The sequence below is a fragment of the Muntiacus reevesi genome, chromosome 18 (genome assembly GCF_963930625.1).
Source record: "Muntiacus reevesi chromosome 18, mMunRee1.1, whole genome shotgun sequence".
NCBI lineage: Eukaryota > Metazoa > Chordata > Mammalia > Artiodactyla > Cervidae > Muntiacus > Muntiacus reevesi.
The window spans coordinates 34,880,887-34,903,392 of NC_089266.1; the positions used below are offsets into that span (position 1 = coordinate 34,880,887).

General features: G+C 55.3%; 2 protein-coding genes across 7 annotated transcripts; one reads left to right on the forward strand and one right to left on the reverse strand.

Moving 5' to 3' along the window:
- Window positions 1–1,459: 1,459 nt before the first annotated feature.
- PLSCR3 (phospholipid scramblase 3) lies at window positions 1,460–22,296 on the forward strand. Of its 4 annotated transcripts, none has more exons than XM_065910435.1 (8): window positions 1,460–1,842; window positions 2,106–2,347; window positions 2,464–2,506; window positions 2,608–2,828; window positions 3,102–3,263; window positions 4,901–5,062; window positions 13,047–13,180; window positions 22,221–22,296. In XM_065910435.1, exons 1-8 carry the CDS (start codon window positions 1,836–1,838, stop codon window positions 22,252–22,254), a joined length of 1,005 nt encoding a protein of 334 aa, XP_065766507.1. In that variant the 5' UTR covers window positions 1,460–1,835; the 3' UTR covers window positions 22,255–22,296. The 4 variants fall into 4 exon arrangements, with proteins under 4 accessions (XP_065766507.1, XP_065766508.1, XP_065766506.1 ...); XM_065910436.1 differs by lacking the exon at window positions 22,221–22,296 and adding an exon at window positions 18,218–18,451; XM_065910434.1 differs by lacking the exon at window positions 22,221–22,296 and adding an exon at window positions 17,832–17,916.
- TNK1 (tyrosine kinase non receptor 1) lies at window positions 6,510–14,172 on the reverse strand. Of its 3 annotated transcripts, none has more exons than XM_065910429.1 (13): window positions 14,088–14,172; window positions 11,683–11,847; window positions 11,446–11,516; window positions 11,126–11,317; window positions 10,844–10,999; window positions 10,444–10,727; window positions 9,952–10,225; window positions 8,462–8,556; window positions 7,976–8,131; window positions 7,542–7,621; window positions 6,909–7,198; window positions 6,731–6,826; window positions 6,510–6,647 (listed from the first exon to the last, which is right to left on the reverse strand). In XM_065910429.1, exons 1-13 carry the CDS (start codon window positions 14,116–14,118, stop codon window positions 6,534–6,536), a joined length of 2,004 nt encoding a protein of 667 aa, XP_065766501.1. In that variant the 5' UTR covers window positions 14,119–14,172; the 3' UTR covers window positions 6,510–6,533. The 3 variants fall into 3 exon arrangements, with proteins under 3 accessions (XP_065766501.1, XP_065766502.1, XP_065766503.1); XM_065910430.1 differs by lacking the exon at window positions 14,088–14,172 and adding an exon at window positions 13,328–13,515; XM_065910431.1 differs by lacking the exons at window positions 11,446–11,516; window positions 14,088–14,172 and having other exon boundaries at window positions 11,683–11,838.
- Window positions 22,297–22,506: the final 210 nt, after the last annotated feature.

Here is a 22,506-nt window from a genome sequence, read left to right on the forward strand (position 1 = left end):
ACTTCTGCTCACCATTCTCTCTCCTTTCCCTGTTCTATTTTTCCTTATAGCACTTGTCACCCTCTGACTTCTGATATATTTTATGTACATTGTCTGTTTCTTCCCTATGCTACTTTTTTTTATTGTCTGTCTGAAATACAGTAGGGGCTCATTAAATTTCCGCTGAATAACTGAATTTCCTTATGTGTTTTGGAGGAGTTTGGTGCATGGTTTGGGCCAGGTAGAATCTGAGGCACTAAGGGATACCAGGAGAGAGATCTGGCACTTGGGTTTGAAGCAGATGATGACTGAAGCTGTAGGATCAGCCCAGAGGAACATGGACACAGGGACAGAGGAGCCGCCAATCTTGCTTCTCCCTATGTTCATCTTGCTGGGTGAGACCTCCATCTGCCTAGTCACCAGACAGGCAACAGAAGTCATCCTGGACGTCTCACCTTGGCATCTCACCTCTCAAGCAAGTTCTCTATTATTGTCTAAATATAGCCAAAGTCTGCCGCTTCCCGTCTGCCTACACTATCACAGCCATCCCCTCCCCTAGACTACTGGCAACAACCCAGTCTTAGGTGCCTCTGTTCACCACGCAGTTTAAATGGTTTTCTAAAATAGCTGACCTCCCTCCATCGTCGGAAAATCTTTCAGTGGGCTTCCTGCTGCCCTGGGGAGCCAAAGCCCAGCTCCCACAAGGCTTTCTGCGCACGTGGCCTGGATTCTTCTCTAAAAATGCATTTCTTGCCACTCAGCTTTTAGGCCCCCAAGGCGCAGAACCCCTTCACACCTCCCGGCCTGGGCTCAGGACTCCAAGCCGAGAAAGTGATGCCTGTTGGGGAAGGCCTGCCTGAGTCCAGGCTGCCTCCTCTGCCTCCTGAGCCTCGCCTCTCGCACGCTCGTTACTGTCTGGCGGCCTGTCCCCCGCATGGCTGGGGGCGCCTGAAGGAAGTATTGTAATTGCGAAGTGTCCCTGTGGGTCACTGCTGCGTCAGGTAGAGGTAGCCCCAAGGAGGCAGAAGAGGAGCCAGGATCCAGTCGGAAAAGCCAATGAGTGAGGGTGTAGGGTGTTCGGCTGCGTCAGCGAGGCGAGGCCTGAACCGCCCTCAGGAGGAGGAGCCTGGGGTCCAGCTCCGCGCGAGCGGCCCTCGCTCCCACCAAGGGTCACTGGTCACTCTGCGCCCGCAGACCTGGCGGGGGTCGCAGGGCTAGGTCTCACCCGGCTGCCCTCCCAGGCGCGCTTCTGCATCCGAGCGGAAAGGTCGGGGACGCCCGCCAAGCCACGGAGCCGGTGGCTTGCGCTCCGCGGCCCAACGGGAAAGCAGGCGTTCTCTCTGCGCAGGCGCGACGCTCTGGCCGGGAGGGGCGGGGCCTGGACGGGTCGGGGGCGGAGTCACCTCTGGGCCCGCCTCCATTAGCTCCTCTGGCCGCCGAGTGCTGGGCACCCGGGCTATTCTGGGGGCTTCAGGTGAGCAGGGGGAGCAGAGGGGTCAGGAGACCTCCCTCGAGGTCGGGTCGTCGGTCTGACTGCAGGCCCATCTGTCCTGCCGTCTGCCAACAGCCGCCTCCGCGGAGAATGGGAGAACAAAGGGAGGGGGCGGTACTGGGGCCCCTGCGGGAATCCAGGGTCCCAGCGCCCCCGCCTTGCCCGCTGACACTTTCGGTTTCTCCCCGAGTCAGACGCGCCGCCCTAGAGACCCTGGGTCGGCGCTGGGCGCAGCTGCCTCTCCGCGTTTGCCTGTCGGTCTTTGTGTCTGTCTTTGTGTCTGTCTGCTGTCTTCGAGCTTGCCTCCACTTCTAGAACTAAACCTCTGGGACACCGACATCCCACGAATCCTCGCCCCTCTCCCATGGCAGGTAAGTGGGTACAAGGTCGAGGGTCTCCGTTATCCCCCCACGGACTTGGTAGCCTGGTGTCAGACGCATCCTCCGGGAATGTGCTCGGACTGGCTGTGTGGGGCCCCTCCCTTCCTCCCCGAGAAGCCGCCGCCCTGCTCCCCCGCCCCATCTTTCTCGTTCTGTTCTCTTCACATTTTCCCCGCAGCCTCGCGGCCTGTGGGCCAAGCGGTAAAGGGATGAAGTCAGGGACCCCTTCTAACCTACTCTTGTCCCCCCCACAGGCTACTTGCCCCCCAAAGGCTATGCCCCTTCGCCCCCACCTCCCTACCCTGTGACTGCTGGATACCCGGAGCCAGCACTGCATCCCGGGCCTGGGCCCGGCCAGGCCCCAGTGCCCGCCCACGTGCCTGCCCCCGCGCCAGGCTTTGCTCTCTTCCCCTCGCCCGGCCCTGGGGCCCCGGGACCAGCTGCCCCCTTCTTGCCATTGCCAGGGGTGCCTTCTGGCCTCGAATTCCTGGTGCAGGTGAGTGAGAGGGAGGGAGGGAGGGAGGAAGGAAGGAAGGAAGGGAGGAGTGACAGGGAGGGGACACGGGCGACTAGGCCAACCAACTGATGTCCGCCTGGCCCCTGTCTTTCCAGACTGATCAGATCTTGATTCACCAGAAGGCTGAGCCGGTGGAAAGTGAGTGGAAGGAGGAATAGGTTGGGCCTCATCAAGGGGGCAAATAGTGGGCTCTGGGGCAGGCGCTGGTGTTGGAGCCTCAGCATGTCACCCCTTGGCAGCGCTCTTGGGCTGGGAGACCTGTAACCGCTACGAACTGCGCTCCGGGGCCGGACAACCCCTGGGTCAGGCGGCAGAGGAGAGCAACTGCTGTGCCCGGCTGTGCTGTGGGGCCCGGCGGCCCCTGCGGGTCCGCCTGGTGGACCCCGGGGACAGAGAGGTGCTGCGCCTGCTCCGCCCCCTCCACTGTGGCTGCAGCTGCTGTCCCTGTGGCCTCCAGGAGGTGAGTGGGGAAGGCTGGGGCCAGAGAGAAACTTGATAAGGGGCTGGCCAGTGATGGCGGCAGAACCTGGATGAGGCATGGGATGAGATGGTCCTCCGATTGGAGTTGGCCAGCAGCAGGTGGGATGGGAGGCCTAGTGAGAGGGCAGACAGGTGGTCTAGTGAAGGGGATGGGAGGTCTCATGAGGGGAAACAGATGATAGAGCTAGACTGGTGAGAGTTTGGGGGCCAGGGTACCCGGCTAGGGAGTGATTCTGTCTGCTTCCAACTCCAGATGGAAGTCCAGGCTCCACCAGGCACCACCATTGGCCACGTTCTACAGACCTGGCATCCTTTCATCCCTAAGTTTTCTATCCAGGACGCTGACCGCCAGACCCTCCTGAGAGTGGTAGGGCCCTGCTGGACGTGCGGCTGTGGCACAGACACCAACTTTGAGGTATCAGGAATAAGGGGAGATTCCTGGAACCTTCATAAACCAAGGCATCCATGAGGCAGGATAGTCAAGAGCTCATTAATCCAAACCCACTGTGATGCCTACCACATTGCTGGCTTTCCTCTATTCAGAAATAAGATGGACCCGGGTTTTATAAAAACATGGCTGAAAAAAAAAAAATAGCTGAGAGGATTTCATCTTAAGGGCCAATGCTGATTGTGATCTGCAACCTTGTGTTGATGGAGAAAAAAATAACCTTAGGCCAGGCTGGATTTAGGGTGAAGGATGATTATTGAGTGTACCTTGGACTGGGCCCATGTGGCCGCTGTGTGTGTGAATTCATGAGCCCAAGCCCTGGAGCAAGCACTGATTTCACTTGGTAACATCCTGTGGCTTGCCTTGCCAAGTGTTCACCCATCCACCCCTAGCCTGAAATCCAGGTGATGTCCTTCTTACCATACATTCTGGTCATCAACCTGGAGCCTAGAGAATCCAAGTGGTGACCATTTAAGAGTAAAGCCTGGGAAGCACCTTCTTTTCTAGAAGATAAAGGCACTTGAATACTTTAAGGGATAATTATATGTGTAGATAAGGGAGGAAACAACAGGTATAGTCGGGTAGGCTTTCCAAGGCTTCTGATAAGGTGCTCTACCTAAGGTTACTTTTTAAAACTGAGTCATCTTGGTACCTGGGGAAAGCTTCTTTGATAGGAACTCGTTGGGAAAGAGATAACTTGGTGATCTCTGGATGAGAATATGTAGGCTGCATGGTTCTCATCGGGTCAGTCTTCCTTTTATGTAATATGAATGGTCCACATTTGGGGTTGTGTTCTTGGGACTGCAGGGCTGGCTGGGAGAGGCCCAACCAACCTGGTACTGGTCTGCAGGAATTGCCCCAGGGCTGTAGGACCTTCAGGGAAGGGGATGGGCAGGATATCACTCCAGTTCTAGCCACAGGAGAATGAGCGGAGGATAAAGTCCAGGCGGTAACTGTGAATTACCACCCACATTGGCAGGGCCTGTTGCTGCTGGGTTCAGAGAGGCCAGTGAAGACCCTGGTCCTCAGAGGCCACTTTCTGCTGCCCCCTCCTCCCACTGGATGGACTTGTATCCACCTTGGATGAGGCTTGCATGCCACACTAGACAGAGCCCTCACTACCTTGCAGATGAGAGGACAGACACCCCTCTGGGCCATCTAGAAGCCTGGTTGGCTGAACACAATCAGGCATTTAGCAGCCTCTTTTAGCCCGTCTGGCCAGGCTACTCTGTATAGGGCACAAACTGCACCAACCGTGGGTGGCAAGGACTTTGGTAACCAAAACAAACCTTGCCATCCGCTAAGGAGATTAGACTGCATTGTGCTTCTGTTTCTCCCAACACTGATGTTTAGTAGTCATGTGTGGCCTTTCAAGAGCAACAGATCCAAGTTGCCATCCTGATTTTTGTTGTGGACTCACAGGGTGACCTCGGGTGGCTCAGTGTCCCCAGATGTCACATGGAACCCAAAGGCTTTGGGAGGATTCACTACGTGTACAGCCTGCACAGTTCATAACCGGGGACTATGGGAGTGGGACTAGAGGCAGATGAGATCAGGCACACCCCTTCCATGTGGGATCTCCCTCCCTCTCTCTCTCCTGCCAGGTGAAGACCCCAGACGAATCCCGCAGTGTGGGCCGCATCAGCAAGCAGTGGGGGGGCCTGCTCCGAGAAGCCCTTACTGACGCAGATGACTTCGGCCTGCAGTTCCCGCTGGACCTGGATGTGAGGGTGAAAGCTGTGCTGCTCGGAGCCACGTTCCTCATTGTGAGTCAGCAGCCCTCGCTCCTCCCCCCAGTACCCCTCGGCTCTCACTCAGAGATTCTGAGTGCTTCTTGGCCGTCTCCTGTTAGGAGAGGCTCAGGGACAGAATCTTTAGGGGTTTGGGGTTCCAGGCCTGGGTTGTGATAGCTGAGCCAGGCTGGACCAGCCAGATATTCTGCTGACCATGCCCTCCCCTCAGGACTACATGTTCTTCGAGAAGCGAGGAGGCGCTGGGCCCTCTGCCATCACCAGTTAGAGGCCCTCTCTGGGTGAGGAGACCATCAACTCAACCAGAATTCAGGATGGTCACCCGCCCTGGCCCCTGCTCAGAGGCAGCCCCTTTCCTCCGTGCACACTGCAGGCGAGAGACAGGGAAGCCTGAGAGGCTGGGGGCTTGGGGCCCCATCCCTCCCCTGCTCCCCTGGCCTCCTTCACCTGTGGCTCCCACAGAAGGGTATGTATGAGAGCCCTTCCCCTGCTACTTCCCGCCATATTTCCAGTGGTCCCTCAGCATGCAGGCACATCGGCTTTCAAGTGTTCCCTACCCACCTCCTCCCAACCCCTTCCAGGGCTTCTGCTCCAGACGAGGCCTTAGAATGCAGGACTCTGGGGTTTTCTGACAGGGCTGGGGGTGGGAAAGGCACCAAAGATGGCAGACCTGGCCACCCTTTCCCCGCATCCGCTTGGCCAATTCGTTCAGCCTCAGATGATGGCACTCTGAGGGCATCCTACCTCCCCACTAGGGCCAGGACCCCAGTGCCAACTTCCTCTCCCTCAGCTGGTGCTTGCTGCGACTTCCTGTGCCTTAACCACCCCTTCCTTCCCTTGCCCCAGGAAGGAAGCTGTATCTTTTTATGTTACATTCATATAAACTTTGTAACTTTTTGCACACTGGAAGATGTATGTAATGGGAGAGGGTAGGAGAAAGAGTTGGGTGTGGGAAGAGACAAAGGGAAATATGATAGCTGGGATAGGCAGGGCCTGGACCATCTCATAATCTCATAATCACACTGCCAAGATCATGTGTCCTTGAGTCTAAGAGAGCCCGTTTCATCACCCATGATGGCCCCAGACCATGCCAAGGCAGCTGAGGCCATATTCCCCAAGTCATCCAAGATGGCTGCCCCCAGGGAGCCCAGTGTGGTAGCTGATGGCAGTTCAGGATGGCTTCTCCCGTGACCCAGAATGGCCTTGTGCTCATTTTCTGTAGTGACAGAAGCTTCCTGTGGGCATGATGTGTCACAGCTCCGCTCCTCCAAGTGTTCCCTCTTGTTGGGCAGGATGGACTAGTTCCTCCTATGGCCAAGGGAGCTTGTGCCCTCAGAGGCCAAGGGGCAGGTGAGGAGACACCGGTGCCCGGTGCTGGGCTCCTCCTGTACCTACCACAAGCCTGTTGGGACCTTGTTCTGCTTCTGCCTGGTCTCATGTGGCCAGGCCCTTGGTCTGTGTGGTGTCTGTGCTCAAAGAACAGAGCTCAGGGCTGGGCCAGGACATAGCGGCTGGCGGCCGAGAGGTCCCACTGGTAACGCTCCAGGACGCGCCGGCAGTCCGCTCTGGACCAGCTGCTGAGGTAGAAGAGCTGTTCTACCTGTGGGAGTGGGAGGACAGGCGGCTGACTGCCAGAGGGCAGGGCCAGGAAGGGCGGGAACCAGGAGAAGGGTCAGACTTTACCTTGAGGTTCCGGATGGCAGAAACCACATCTCCCCCGGTGGCTCTTAGAGCAGCCTGGCACTCCTGGTGGGTGACCCCGTGCACACTCAGCTCCACCTACCAGGGACAAAGCCTCACTTAGGCCCCTTCCCCAGTCTGTAGCCCCTCTGGACACCGGGCCCCTTCAGGGAGACCTCACCTCCATAACCCTCCTCTGTAGCTCGGGGTCGGACAGGGGTCCTCCGGAGGGGATGGCGGCTTTGCTGGCTCCAGGTGCTCCTATGGGGTGACTGTTGGGGGGTTCTCTTTTGGGCCAGGGAGGCCGCTCCCTGGGAGGCTGGGAAGAGCTGGTGGCCATGGGAAGGTGGGGTGGCCGGCCTGGGGGTCCCTGGGGCCCAGTTCTGGCATGTCGAAGTTCAGGGGGGCTTGACCCACCTCCTGTGGGGCGGGGGCCCAGGGAAAGAACTGACTCCAGACTTTTGGAAATGCCTGCATATTTGAGAAAGAAAACACAACTTGAGAGGAATCCCAGCTGCCTTCTTCATGTTCTCTGGCTATCTGTGCTGTCCTTGGGGTGGTCCTCTGTCTAGGCAGAACCCAGATGTGCAGGATGGATGCCCATATCCAGGCAGCTAGGGGGCCCAGAGAGCAGCCAGGGGCTGCAGGGGAGAGATGCTGCCCAAAGTCCAACCAGGATGTCAGCAGGCAGAGGAAGGGCAGGACATCATAGGTGGGGAGATCACAGATGCAATCAGAGCAAGGGGCATTGTTGGAGGGTGATTCCAGACCTCCTGGGAGATCTGGCAGGCTCTGTCCCCACTGCCAGGCCCACCTTTAGTCCTCTGCAGAGCCACATTCCTTCTCTGGCCCCGAGCCTGAGGGGCATCCTGAAGCTTTGCCTTCCCTCTGTCCCTGTTGGAGAGTGTTCCAGTTCATTCTCCATCCCCACTGCAGAGAGCAGTGCCCTCCCCCAAAGAATCTCTGGGGCCTCCGAGCAGGCTGAGACCTGAGCAGGCTGAGACCTGAGGCACGTCCAGCCTCCCCTCCACCTTTACCCCTTCCCCTCCAGCTTAGAATCTCTGGGGCCTCCAGGCAAACTGAGACATGAGGCACGTCCAGCCTCCCCTCCAGCTTTACCCCACTCCCCTCCATCTTTACACACCTCCCTCCAACTTCACCTCCCCCACAGACTCCCCTTCCAGAAAAGTTGCTGGGCTTGGTTGGTTCCCTAGCTTAGCTCTGGGCACCACTCTTTCAGGTCCTCACCCATCTGCGTTTCTCTGGTGTCGCTCTCCCCGGGCAGGGGTGCCTCTGAGGACAGGGCGGGTGGCTGGTGGGTCTACCAGCGTCACCGCCGAGGCTGGGAAGCTGCCCACTTTGAATGTGCGACCATTCTGGCCCTTCCAGGTTGTGGAGTCAAGGCTGTGGGAAGAGGCACGGGTGAAAGGGCTGGGAGCCAGGGGAGAGTGGGAGCTGGGCACCGGTCCACATTCAGCTCACAAGCTGTGCGCTACGGAGCCACATCTGCCCGGAGGAAGGGATGCTTTTTTCTCTCTAACACAGAAGGGCTCTATGGGCCAGTGGTGGCTCTAGCGGGGAGATCAGGACTGTGGTAGAGCGCTCGGGGCTATGAGGGGAAAGGAGGCAGAGGCCTAGGGTTCAAGGAGCTGGGGGGAAGCTGAGCTGGGACCAGCATCAGGAGGGTTGGGAGGGAGTCCTCCTGGAGCTGGGTGGGAGGCATGAGACCCTCACCTGCCCTCGATGATAGTGATGGGGTCACCAGGCTCCATCCTCAGGGCACCGGGCTCCATGACCTCCCTCACACAACGTCCCTCAGGAGGCCAGGCCTGTAGAGACAGGAGGAAAGGGTGGCTGGGCTTGTGGCATGAGTCACAAGGGTAATGTCCTGGGAACAGAGGAGACTGTTCATGCACCCATCAAGCAAACCCCTACCAGGTGTGTCCTGTGTCCTGGGCCCAGGGTGGGATGGTCCCTGTCTCTCGGTTGTAATCCAGTGGAGGTAGATCTGGATTCCATGCCAAGCTGGACACAGCCCAGGGGTCAGGGAGCAACAAAAGGGGACCCTGCCTCTATCTAGGGGGGCCAAGGGGAGAGTCAACCTGTACACTGCCTTCACTCCATACCCAGGCCCATCAGATCTGCCTCCCAAGCACCTCTGGGAATTCTCCACTTCTCTGTAGCACCACTGCCTCCACCCTCGTCCAGACTTCTTCATCTCACTTCTGCTTCACAGTCATTGCAGTCTACTGTTCTTCGCATCTTCAGTCTCATCCTTCTAATCCATTCTTGCACCAAACCAGAGTGTGTGCTGTGCTAAGTCGCTTCAGTTGTGTCCAACCCTTTGGGACCCTGTGGACTGTAGCCCACCAGGCTCCTCTGTCCAAGGGGTTCTCCAGGCCAGAATACTGGAATGGGTTGCCATGCCCTCCTCCAGGGGATTTTCCCAACCCAGGGATCAAACCCACGTCTCTTACGTCACCTGCATGGCAGGCAGGTTCTTTACCACTAACACCACCAAGGAAACCAGAGTGACATATATATAAAGATGGCTTGTACCTCTCCTGCTCACAACCCTTCTGTGGCCCCCAGATGTCCTCAGAGTTAAGGACTAAACTCCTTTAATGTTAAAGAGTATATAGTGATTTAGGGTATGGCTCTACAGTCAGAGTGACTCAGCTCTCCATCCCTCCACTTCCTGTGTGACTTTAGGCAAATCACTTAATCTGTCAGTGTCTTAACTGCCCCCTCCCTAAGACTGAGCTGGGTTGTTGTGAGGACTGAATGAGTGAACATGCATCAGGATGCACGGAGAGCACTTATCACAGTATCTTGTGCATGCCGAGCGCTCTCAGCGTTAGCACCGGTTATTTACCATCTCTTATAAGTCCCTCCTTGGTGCACCCCTAAAGTGCCTCTGCCACCTAGGTCACTGTACTTCCCCCTCCCACGCGGAACCTTTCTTCTGCCTGTCAAACACCCACTGTGTCCTGCTGCTCTGGGCTCCCCTCTCTCTTCCCCAGCCTCCAGCCCACATAAATTAGACCCCAGCTGTCTCCCTTGGGCTCTGAGGACCCTGAAGGTGAGGAATGAATCTGCTTTGTTCAGAGTCAGGTCTCAGACCCCAACCTGGGAGTCAGTATATGTCAATCTTGTGCATGGGACCCTGGGAGATGAAATAGACGCAAGAGAGACGGGGTTTCCGGGGAGGCAGGAGCTCCCACCTCTTGAAGCAGCCCTTCTAGGTCGGAAAAGGTGGGCCGGTCAGCAGGGTGGTAGGCCCAGCAGCGCAAGGCCAGGGTGTAGAGGGCCCTGGAGCAGAGAGGAGGCCTGGGCAGGCGGGCTCGGTCCTTCTCCAGCCGTTGCAGGATGAGGTATGGCGGGACCCCGGCCCAGGGCTCCTCGCCCCCAGCGAACATCTCCCACAGCGTCACCCCATACATCCACACGTCCGAGGCAGACGAGAAGGCCCCGTGGCGCAGGCTCTCGGGCGCACACCTGTGGAAGAGGAGCTGAAGGGGGCTGGATGTGTGCGCAGGCTGTGCACCCGTTGCGCCCACCTGCCACTGGGCACGCCCCCTTAGTGCAGCGTTCCTCCCAAAGCCCTCCTTTCTCGGCCCTTCCAGACTGGAAGACTCCTCTAGTCCCCGCCTCCCTCAGAGGACCACCCCCTCGGCTCCTGCCCCCAGATCCTGCCCCTCCGCGCAGGTTCTCACCATGCAAAGGGGATGCGTCGGGGCCCGCCCATGATGTAGCGACCCCGGGCACCGCCCAGCGGTCGCACCAGCCCGAAGTCAGCCACCTTGATGGTGCGCGGTGAAGCCAGCAGCAGGTTGCGCGTGGCCAGGTCTCGGTGCACCAGCCCACGGGCCCCCAGGTACGCCATGGCCCCCGCCACCTGCCGCAGAAAGAGGCAGAGCAAGGCCAGGGGTAGCGGGGGCGTGGGGGCCGGGGCCGTCAGACGCGCGTGCAGGGAGCCCAGGGGCGCCAGCTCCATCACCTGCAGGAGAACATCGGTATGAGCGGTAGTCCAGCCCCATGACACCCTAGCGCTCACCCTCCTGTAACCCATTGGCCCGGGGACTGTCCCAGGTGCCAGCCTCGGGGTTTGCTCACCATCTGCAGAGGCTGGCCCAGTACCAGGCCATGCAGACGCAGCACGTGTGGATGCTCCAAGTTCATCATGACGGACACTTCTCTCAGGAAGTCCTCTAGCTCAGTGCCCTCGGGACCTTCGGGACCCACCCGGAGGGACTTGACAGCCACTGGGACCTGGGTGTGGGGGGAAGCACCGTCAGGCACGGGAGCAGTTAAGCCAAGGCCAGAGCAGAGAGGGCCTTCAGAGAGGGGGCAGCTGGCCCAAGATCCCAGAATGAAGTAGACTCCCTGGACACTCACAGTCTGGCCGCTGGGTAGTGTCCACAGCCCTCGGTGCACCATGCCAAAGCAGCCGGAGCCCAGAAGCTCCCCTCGGCACACAGCCCGGTCTGGGATCAGACACTTGAGTCTCCCATCTGGCTCAGGGAGGGATGGAAGGCTATCTGAGGGTGGGGTGGTCTCCTTCTGCCCAGGGGCAAAGCCCCCAAAGATCTGAAACAAGGGTGGGAAATCAGGTGTGTGGAACCCTGTTTACACTCTTCTCTGCCACTCAGCCTGCCCCCTGCCCGGGCCTGAGCTGGCCCTGAAAAGGCTCTCGCCCCCCACCCCAAAACACACACCTTGTAGACCCAGTTCTTAGACTTGAGCCCCGAACGGTGCCTCTTCAGAGCTTCAGCCAGTCTACGTTGGGCTGAGGGAGGCCAGAATCAGAGGGATGGGGTAATGGGGGTGGCAGGGAGCAGGATGCAAGGGATTTACAAGCAAGAAGAAAGCTGGGGTGTGCGGTGGTTGGAGGAGAGTTGCAACTAACAGGCTGGGGAAGGAAACAGTAGGGCCTAGGGGCAGGGGAGTCTCACCAGGCCGGCCCATGCCAATGCCATCCAGATCTTCAGCTCTTACAAAGTCGAAGTGCTCCGGCCGAGTCACATTAAGCTCCTCCAGGATAGGCCGGTAAAACTGGGCCAGCTGGAGGTCTCGGAGCAGCCGCAGCAGCCACAGGGAACCCGCCTCGGGGAGCATGTCTGGAGGAGGGACCCCTGTGAGGCCCCGTCCTCCAGTCACATGGTCCAGGGTAGTCCACCTGAGACACTCAGGCACCAGAGACAAGGTCGCCAGCTCCACCCTCAAACCCTCCGAAACACTCAGGTACAGAGGGAGGGATCTCAGGGTCAGCCAGGAATCCTGCCCCTCATACCCACAAACCCCACCCAGGAAGAACGTTCTCCTCACACTTAAGATTTCAGCACCTAGCAGACTTCAGGTGTGTGGCCCCACTCTGACATGCTAAGTCGTTTCAGTCATGTCCAACTCTTTGCAACCCTATGGACTGTAACCCTCCAGGCTCCTCTGTCCTTGGAATTCTCCAGGCAAGAATACTAGAGTGGGTTGCCATGCCCTCCTCCAGGGAATCTTCCTGACCCAGGGATGGAACCCGCATCTCTTACGTTTTCTGCATTGGCAGGTGGCTTCTTTACCACTAGAGCAACCTGGGAAGCCCTGCCTGTACCCCAGGCCACCCAGAAATACTGCCTCTTAGACCTTGTACACACCCACTCAGGTACACTGGAGACATTCTGATCTACCACATACACTCCAGAGATGCCCAGATACACTAACCACACTTCAGACACAGAGGTACAACACACACAAATACATCACACCTACAGATTCCCTAGAGATATGATGCCAAAGACACCAGAGACACATGATACACATCCACTCCCAGCTGAGGCATATACTAGCTGCCACAAAAGACACCAGGCTTCCTGCCACGTATCCCTCACAAACACCCCCTTGAGACATGTTGCATTTACTGCCTCCAAGATTCATCGACCCTCAAGTGTGAGACACCCAGGTCCACACAAACACACAAGACATCAAGCTTTGGTGTCCACATATACCTGAGATATGCCAGTAGGCTGCCCCCTCTGCCCAGAGATACCCAGAGTCATTGCCTCTTCCACACCCTAGGCAGCAACATGTGAAATCAAATCGGGCATTTGTGACGGGCGGTGAATCTCAGGTTCTGCTCAGAGACACCCAGGCTGCCAGGTACACAGTCCCTTCCCCACCCACCTGAGCTCAGAGCCCGGCTGGCACACGTGAGTCCCGGGCAACTCCACCAGTCTTTATTCAATAAGGCTCTCGGTGCTCCGGGTGCCGGCTGTCTGCGCACACACTCTCCCTTACACACACCTGCCCCCCTCCCACCCCTATTTAGTTAAGCCGGAGGAAGCGGAGGACCCCAGGATGGGTCCCGAGGGACGCTCGGAGATGGCGAGGAATCGCGGGTCAGAACAGGGCCGGCGGGAGGAGAAAAGCCCAGGACGCTAGGACATCGGCACCAGTGGCCAGGTGAGAAGGGGCCGGACAGCACGAGGTGGGGGACAGGAGAAGACGTGGCCGCGGAAGAGAAGGACCGGGGAGGGGCGGCTCGCGCCCCCAAACGAAGGCCGCCCCGCCAGCCCGGCCCCCAGAGCCCCTCTCTCTGTCGACCCTCACCTGGCGAAGGCGGAAGCAGCGGCTGGGGAGCCGCCCAGGCTGCCGGGACTAAATCCCGGGGAGGGCAGGACCGAAGCCGCGGGGCGGGGCCTGGCGGCTTGGCCCGGGTTCCCCGAGGGATGAGCTACAGGGGGCGCGGTGGGTGAGGTGCGGGGAGGTCTGGCGGCTGGCCAGCCAGGCCAGACCCTGGGAGGGCCTCCCTTCGCCGGTCGTTTGCTCGCCCTCTTGCCACCCTCTCTGCACCTTCCCACCCGCTTCCCAGACTTCACCAAAGAACTTCTCACCCCTCCCCAGACTTCCTCCTCGGTGTCTCGTTCCCCCTTCACCCCCGCCCCGTGCCCCCTTCAACCGAATCCTCCACCTCCCTCAACCAGAGCCCAACCCGCGAAATGAATAACCCCTGGTAGAGAGACCCCGCCCTGGGCCCGGGGATAAGGCTAAACAGGACCGAGTCCCTGAGAGGGCTTCATGGCACTCTGATGCAGAAAGCCGGCCTGGCGCAGCTTTCTGGGCTGTGAAATGGCGCCACGACCGAGGTGTTGATGGTGGCGCAGGTAGTCAGCCCCAGACCGCACCGAATCTCTAAGATTAAAGCCCTTGGCCTTTCCCCCTGCTCTGAATGTCCTTTCCCAGTCTCATGTGCTGCTCCCGAAAAGGACCTTTTGGGGAGCTCCCCAGGGTGGAACATGTGGGGGGCTCTGGAGCAAGTGGGGTGGAGACAGCTTCTGAGTGGCTCCTCAGTCCGATTCCAGCTTAGTACCTGGTCTCGGTGATCCAGGGCAGCGCTCCATACCTCAGGGCACAACTTCCCATCGCTGGCACTTCCTGGCCTTCTTCTGGCCCCTCCCACATGTTACCTCTGCTGACACTAGGGATCTGTAAACTTCTGCTCGCCCTGTGGGGCGGGACACAGTCTGGCTCCAAAAAGTCTCTGAGAAGGAGTATGCCCTCTCCCTTTCCCTCACACGTCTCAGGACCAGTCTTAGGATATCTGGCCTGAGTCTTTCTGTCCCAGGGATAGATGTGTGAGCATAGCAGATGCAGTCTCGAGTCCTGTGGAGGGCAAAGGCCCCTCATCTTGGTAAACATATGGAAAATTCCAGCATTGATGGGAAAACCGTAGTTCACAGTTCTCCTCCTGTGGTTTTCTTGCCAGCTCTCTTGCCCTCCCACCAGGGCAGATAACAGATGTGATTGTTCCCTGCACATCTCTCATCTCTGATTTGCTGTGGACTGGCTCGGAGGGGCTGGATCTGTCAGGTGTCCTAAGGTACCTGGGACAGTGTAGGCCTATAATAGATACAGTGCATTTTGTCTATGAAGAAGTCTGCTCAGCCTAACTGCCAAGCCCTGGGTGGTGAAAAGTGTGGAGTCCTGACTGCTAGATCGCCAGGAAATTCCCCAGCAATTACTATTCCGATTTCTAAAACCCAGAGATGGTTTCTGCCTGCTCTTGACCTTTCAGTCAACGGAATCACACACTGTTTCTTGTTTGCATTTGGCTTCTTTCGCTCAACATTTTTTTGTTTGATTGGAGTTTTTCTTTTTTCCCAAATTTTTGTTTTTTTATTTTTAGCTGTGCTGGGTCTTTGTTGCTGTGGGAGGGCTTTTTCTAGTTGCTGAGAGAGGGGGCTACTCTCTAGTTGTGGTGGTTGGGCTTCTCATTGCAGTGACTTCTCATTGCGGAGCATGGGCTCTAAGGTTCACAAATTATAGAGCACAGGCTCGGTAGTTGTGGCCAGTGGGCTTAGTTACCCTGTGGCATGTGGGATCTTCCTGGCGCAGAGATCGAACCTGTGGCCGCTCCATCGGCAAGCAGATTCTTAACCACTGGACCAACAGGGAAGTCCCTTGTCCAGTTTCTTGATGGGAAACACAGTAGTTCCATGAGCATCTTCAGGAAAGATCAGGTAAAACCTGATTTTCCTCTGAATGTCCAGTGTCCTCACAGATCTGGGTGCACTGGAAGTCCTCTGGGTATTGAATGAAAGAATACATACATGTGGAGCACATGGTGGGATATGAAGGCCGGTGCAGCCGGAGAGGCTGGCAGAAGCCAAACTAGGTGTCAGATCATCCTTCCAGCAGGCTTTCACTATGCCAGGTTCTGGGGATCCAGGTGAACAAGCTGGCAGGATCCCTGACCTGGTTGGGTTCAGTCTGCAGGGCCTTGCAGAACTCTCTCAGGAGCTCAGGCCTTAGGGCTTTGGTACCCCCTGAAAAGTTTTAACAGGGGAGTGATAGAACCAACCTGAGGTATAAAGAGGCTGGGGAAAGGTGAGAAAGAAAAAGGAGGGAACTCAAGGAAGAGGATCTGACCATTGGTTCAGGGGAGAGAGGCTGCGCCGCCGGCCTGGGTGTGGAATGGAGAGGAGACTGAGGAGGGGGCGCTCCTGACTGAACTCTTGGCCTGGTTTCTCTGTGCTCCAGCCAGGAAACCAGAGGCAGAGGCTCCGCCCACCTTTGTCTTTGACTTGGAAAAATCCCCAGGAAATCAGAGGCCTCTTTATCCCTGTTTGTTTCTTACTTTTGGAGTTAAGCTCCCCTCCCCACGTTTGCCAATAAAGATGATGGGGTGTGGGGGAGCAGAGCCTGATAATTCTCACCCCCGCCTCGGGAGGCCCGCCTCCAGGCCGAGATGGGGCATCCTGCTAACACTTAAACTTGGAGGCCCAGAGCCCCACCCCCTCCACCCTCTCCATCTGCCTTTCCCCAACCTCTGCCTGGCCCTGCAGGCTCTGCATCCGAGAAAGATGAGCACATTCACACCACCAGAGCCAAGTCTTTCCCCACAGGGCAGAGAACCAGGAGGACAAGCAGAGAGGGCGGCCCAGTGGCCAACCTCCCCTTCCCCCCCCCCTTGGGTTTGGCAGACAGGTAGGACCTATCCTTCTGCAGGAACCATCCTGGTGCCTCTACCTTCTCCCTTTCTGCCGTGATCCCTGAGATCTCCGAGCTTTTCCCCTTCTCCCTGACCACATCAACCTCTCAGCAGAGGAAAGCCCCCCAACATTCTGGTTCTTTCTCTCCTCTGAGCCTTTGCACAACTATTCACTCCTCTTGAAAGTCTTCCCACCCTTCTCCAAATCTGGCCTTGCTAAGTACAGGCAGCCTACCCCTAATCTGGTCTGGACTCTTCCCCTACACGCTAAGATCCTTGTGCTTTCTTCTCATTGCACTCATTGCTCTGATAGAATTTGCCAGTAACTTGTCTGTCTCTCCTGCTAGATTCCAAATTCCAGGTAGAAAATGACTTCATCTTGTCTGGGCATTGCTATGTCCCCCATGTCCAGTATGGTGTCTGACTCATATGATAAGTGCTCAGTAACCTTTGTTGAACAAATGGACGAGACAGAGTCATTTGGATAGAGTGAAGCAAAGGAGATTTTTGACATCAGGAGCTCCTTTGGTGGGATTGATGGGGATGGGAGTTTATAAACTTAATCCATAGGTGTTCTCCTGGTGAACCCACCCCTGCCCCCTCCCCACGTGACACTCCCTGGCCCCACATAGTTAGCTCTCCCCAGACACTTGAGTAACATCCTCTTGTTCTGTCACCCCATCTCCATCTCCCAGGACCCTGAGGTCCCATTCTTTTCCAGTTTACATTTGCCTCACTAGTTAATGGAGTCACCAGCCCACCACCTTGTATCTATCTGATAGTTTTCTTTCCAAAGTGGAAGCAGTCTTAAATCTGTCATATTCCGTCAGGCTCATAATGGAGCTGAGGGCCTTTACAGAACAGTAGCTCTGGGACATCACAGGTGGTCCAGTGGCTAAGACTCTAAGCTCCCAATGCAGGGGGCTCGGGTTCCATCCCTGGTCAGGGAACTAAATCCCACATACCGAAACGAAGAGTTTGCATGCTGCAACTAAAGATCCCACGTCCTGCAACTAAGATCTATTGCAGCCTAATTAATTATTATTATTTTTTAAACCAGTAGCTGAGAGCTCACTTCTGGAGTCTGACTACCTGAGTTTGGATCCCAGCTTGATCACTTACCATCCTATAAATCTGGGCAAGTTACTTCTTGTTTTTACACCTCTGTTTCCTCATCTTCAAGATGAGGTTATTAGGAGTATCTACCTTGCGGGGTTATTGAAGAATTAACTGTGCCCATGTGTGTGGTAGCCGGTCTCCAAATCAGCTCCCAGTGAACCTCCCCAGCTGGTATTACAGTGTCATGCCTTTCCACAATGATCTGTGTAATCAATGGCGTTCCCGGGTGGTGCAGTAGTATAGAACCTGCCTGCCAATGCAGGAGATGCAAGAGACACAAGTTCGATCCATGGGTCAGGAAGATCCCTGGAGAAGGGAATGGCAACCCACTCCAGTATTATTGCCTGGAGAATCCCATGGACTAGGAGCCTGGCATGCTGTAGTCCATGGGGTCACAAAGAGTGTAATCAATGGGATATTGTGAGGATGGTGTGTAACTTCAGAGCTAGATAGTGAAAGACAGTGTGGCTTCTACCTCCCTCTCTTGGATCACTCACTCTGGAGGAGGCCAGCCACCGTGTCCCGAGGACAGTCAAGCAGCCCAATGGAGAAGCTTCACTTGACGAGAAGTTGAGCGCTTCTGCCATCGGCCGACACCAGCCAGCCAGACATTCGAGTGAGCCATCTTGGAATCTTGGAAGCTGATCCTCTAGCCCTTAGATGTCTGCAGCCCTGACCTACATCTGGACGACATCCTCATCAGAAACTCTGAGCCAGAAACACCTATTTTAGCTGCTTCTGAATTTCTGATTCACAGAAACCATGAGATAATAAGGGTTTATTGTTTCAATTGAGTTTTAGAATAATTTGTTACACAGCTATAGGTAACTAACACATAGTCTGACACATAGTCTCCATACCTGTTAACCATCATTAACTTCATCTTACAGGTAAGAAGACTGAAGCTCAGGCCCGTGAACTGATGTTTTTCATGTATATATACAGCTATTAATAGGAAGTGGCAGTGCCAGCCATATCCTCAACCCAGGGCCTTTATTTTTTTTATTTTGTTACTACTTTTGGCCACACCACTGCGGCATGCAGTATCTTAGTTCCCTGACCAGGGATCATTGAACCCAAGTTCCCTGCAGTAGAAGCACCAAGTCTTAACCACTGGGCCCCAGGGAAAGTCCCAACCCAGGGCTTTTAGTGCCAGGTTCTAGGCTCTTCTTTCTGCCCCACCATTCCAGTTATCCATTGTTGAGTAACAATACCAAGAGGCATTAAATAACTATGTTATCATGCTCTGGACTTTGTGTCTGGAACTCCAACAGAACACTGTGGGAATGGTTTATCTCTGCTCTACTATGTCTGCGGCCTTGGGTGGAAAACCTGACAGTCTGGGGATGATGATCTGAGAGCAGAGGGCTGCGTTACTTGTACATCTGGCAGCAGATACTGACTTTTGGCCAAATCCCTCCATGTAGACCCTTAAAATAGGCTGGGCATCCTCATGGCATGACGACTGAGTTCCAGAGTGAGTGTCCCAAGAGGCAGAATGTGACAGATTCTTAAGGTCTGGGTTCACAAAGTGGCTCAATGTCACTTCTGCCACATTCAGTGAGCCAGCTAGTCATGGAACTCAGGTTCAAGGGAATGATACATAGTACTTACCTCTAGGTAGGCAGCATGTTAGAGGGGGGCCATTGTTTAAATTAAATTAAATTAAATATGGGGCCATTGTTTAAAACTGCCACACCCACAGCAGCCTCCTGATTGGTGAGGGGCTCTGAAAAAATATCCCTGCCTTGACAGGCCACACTCTGGTAGGTTGGCCTCATGTGCCCAAAACAAACACTAACTCCACCAACCTCCTGTGTGAAGTGTTCATGAAGGGCTTACCCGGGGAAGACATATCACAAGGGTTCAGAGAAGGTGCTGGAGTCATCAGTGACACTTCCTGGCATCTACCATGTGCCAAGCTCTGAGGAAACAGACCCAGAACTTTAAGCAGTGGCTTTAGAGAGTAGTGTGTGGTACAGCAGGAAGATGTGTAAAGAAACACCACCACCTGAGGTAAACAGGTGCCACACAAGAGAAGCCTGGAGCAGACTCACTCCACTTAGCCTCGGGGGCTCAGAGAAGCTTTCTCAGAAGAGGGGATATCTGAGCCAAAGGAGAAAGTCTTTCCAGATAGAAGAACAAGCCTGGGCAAAGGAAGGAGATATGAGGTAACAGTATTTGGGCAACTAGAAGTGACTCAGGGTGGCTGTGGGGTGGGCAGAGCTGAGGTGAAGCCCCAGGGGACACCAGGGGGTCAGATTCCAAGATGCATTACCTACCGAGGTAGACCACTTACTGGTAAGAAGTGGGCGCATGGCATGAGGGGAGGAGGATAACTGTGACACTGTTGGCCATACCATTAACCTGAGAAATCCCAGGAGTGAGAGGAAGATAGGTCTAGAAAGGTGAACATGTGGAGTCTGAGATGCCTGTGGGGCGTTCAAGTGGGATTCCAGTTCTGTGTCCGGACAGTTCTGGCCTGAGGACTAAAGAAAGTGAGGGGAGCTGCGGGTGGAGAGTCTTGAATGTCAGGATCAAGGGTCAACTCTATATTCTATAGGCAAAGACAAGCTAGGGAAGGTTTTAAGTAAGAGATTATAATAGCTAATACTTAATGAGGGCCCATTACATGTTGGGCAAAGTCCCAAGCATTTTATATGAACTGATTTGGACCTCACAGTCATTCTGTAAGGAAAGTGCCTTTGCACTAAATTTAAGATATTTTCAATTGTAATATATACCGTTATGCTATGACATGTCTTCAATTTAAAATAGGTTCTTCAGAGATGTTAAAATGTAGATAGAAGGAAAAAAGGCCAAGGAATCAAAGAAATACATGATCTGCATTTAAAACATGAGGAAACAGGAACAGAAAAATAACTTTCCCAAGGTTTGGTAAGTGCCAGAGCCAGGATTTGAAATTGGGCAGCCCAACTCCAGAGCCCAAGTTTTCAAGCATCATTTGATGCTGGACAGGAGGGTCAAATGATGTGGAGTTTTAAGAAGACCAGTGTGGGGACTTCCCTGGTGGACCAGTGGTTAAGAATCTGCCTTCCAGTGCAGGGGGCACAGGTTCGAGCCTTGCTCAGGGGACTAAGATCCCGCAAGTATCAGGCCAACTAAGCCCATGCACGATAACTAGAGAGTCCCCACCCCACAATTAAGATCCAACACAGCCAGGAAAAAAAAGTAAATATTTAAAAAAAAAAATAAAGACCCGTGTGGCCGCTAAGGGTACACAGTGGGCTTTAGGGGAGTGAGCAGAGTCAGATGCACATTTGGGATACTGGGCTCTGCAGGGAGAAAGAGGGTTCCAGAGAGGGCTGGGGCCCATAGACCAGGAGGAGGGGCAGAGAGGAGCAAGGTCCTTCAGAGATGGGCAAAACTGTTGACCCACTGCATGTTGGGTGTGAGAAGGAGGACAGCTCTAAAATGCTGAGCCTGGAAAGAGGGCACATTCTTGGGGGGCTTGAGACAGCTCTTGGAGATAAAGGAGAGCTGCTGTGGCTGGGGTGTCAGCAGGGCGCTTCTCACCCCACTGTGGGCGGCAGCGTTGTCCAGTGCCCGGCTAGCAATCACTTAGTATTTATCAAATGAGTGAATGTTTCAATTGTTGTATGAGCTTGGGCATGCCATATGATTTCTGGGTTCCATTTTTCATTGTAAAATGAAAGCATTGGACTAGAATGTGTAAAACAAAATGGAAGGTGTTTCTCCAGAAGAGATAAATTACTCCTTTCTGTCTATCCCCAGCACCTTTACAGATTCCCCCAAACAGTGGTTCTAACCCTGGCTGGCTGTAAATTAGATTAACTGAGGCCCCATATGAGACCACTAAACTCCAAATCTCTGGAGACAAGACCCAGCAACAGGTAGTTTCTTTAAGATGACTAGATGACTCTACATGTGATCTCCCACGTGGCGCTAGTGGTAAAGAACCTACCTGCCAACGCAGGAGGCATAAGAGACGCAGGTTCCATCCCTGGGTAGGGAAGATCCCCTGGAAGAGGGCATGGGAACCCACTCCAGTATTCTTGCCTGGAGACTCCCATGGACAGAAGAGCCTGGTGGGCTACAGTCCATAGGGTCGCAGAGTCGGACACGACTGAAGTGACATAGCATGGACACACGCAGCTTGTTGAGAACTGGGAGCTTCCAATTCTAGTTTAAACTTCAGTATCCAGTTTGAAAACCATGGGGCTGTGTGAAGGCAAGGACCCCTGCCAGGCCTAGGCTCTTGGACTGTGACTTATAGTTGGAGACAGGCCTTTCTTTTCAGGTCCCATCTCCCATCCCCCAAATCCAAACTGATAACCAAGGGACCAGACACCAGGGTTTCTCAACCACACACTGCTGACTGTTCAGACTGGATCATTCTTTGTCCTGGAGAACATTCCCGTGCATTTTCAGATGTTTACCAGCATCCCTGGTCTCTAACAATTAGATGCCAGTACTACATTCCTCCCACCCCAGTCTGCCATCAAAACAATCAAAAACATCTCCTCTGATGCAAAATCCCCACCTCCCCAAGTTGAGAACCACTGTGCTACGTGAGCCTCCCTCTCCCCCTGCCCTCCCCGGTTGCAGACAGAGGCCAGGCAGAGGCGGAGGCCATTTGACAGCACGTTTAGTTGGGCCTGGCCAGAGGGAGGCCTCTCTCTGTGGGAGGCTTCACAATGTTAAATGGAAGGGGAGAATGCCAGCAGGCTGACTGATGTGGTCTCACTCTAGGGGGAGGGACTTTTCCAGAACACTCATTCCCGGATTCCCAATCAGTCACAGGAGGGCCAAGAGGAGTTTCTGGGGCCTGGCAGCCCCCACGTTTTCCGGGAACAGGCAGAAGGGGGTGTGGGAGTGGTGGTGAGCAGAGGGGATTCTTTCCTTCTATAGATATTTTCCTGGCACAGGGACTGCCCCCATCTGATTGGTTGAAGGATGAAGGGGAGGAGGTTTCCAGCTGTGGGTGCCTGGGTCCCTGGAGACCATCTGACACTGGGACTATGGGGTATGTCTGAGTATCAGGGTCTGGAAGATTGAACCACTTGGGACTGGAATTAAGGGTCTGGCTGTCCACCCCCCTCCCCACCCCACCCCCAACCCCAAGAGAGAAGTGGACGTTGTGGGCACACGAGCTCCTTAGAACTGGAGGCTAGGCTCTCTCCTCATTTTCACAAGT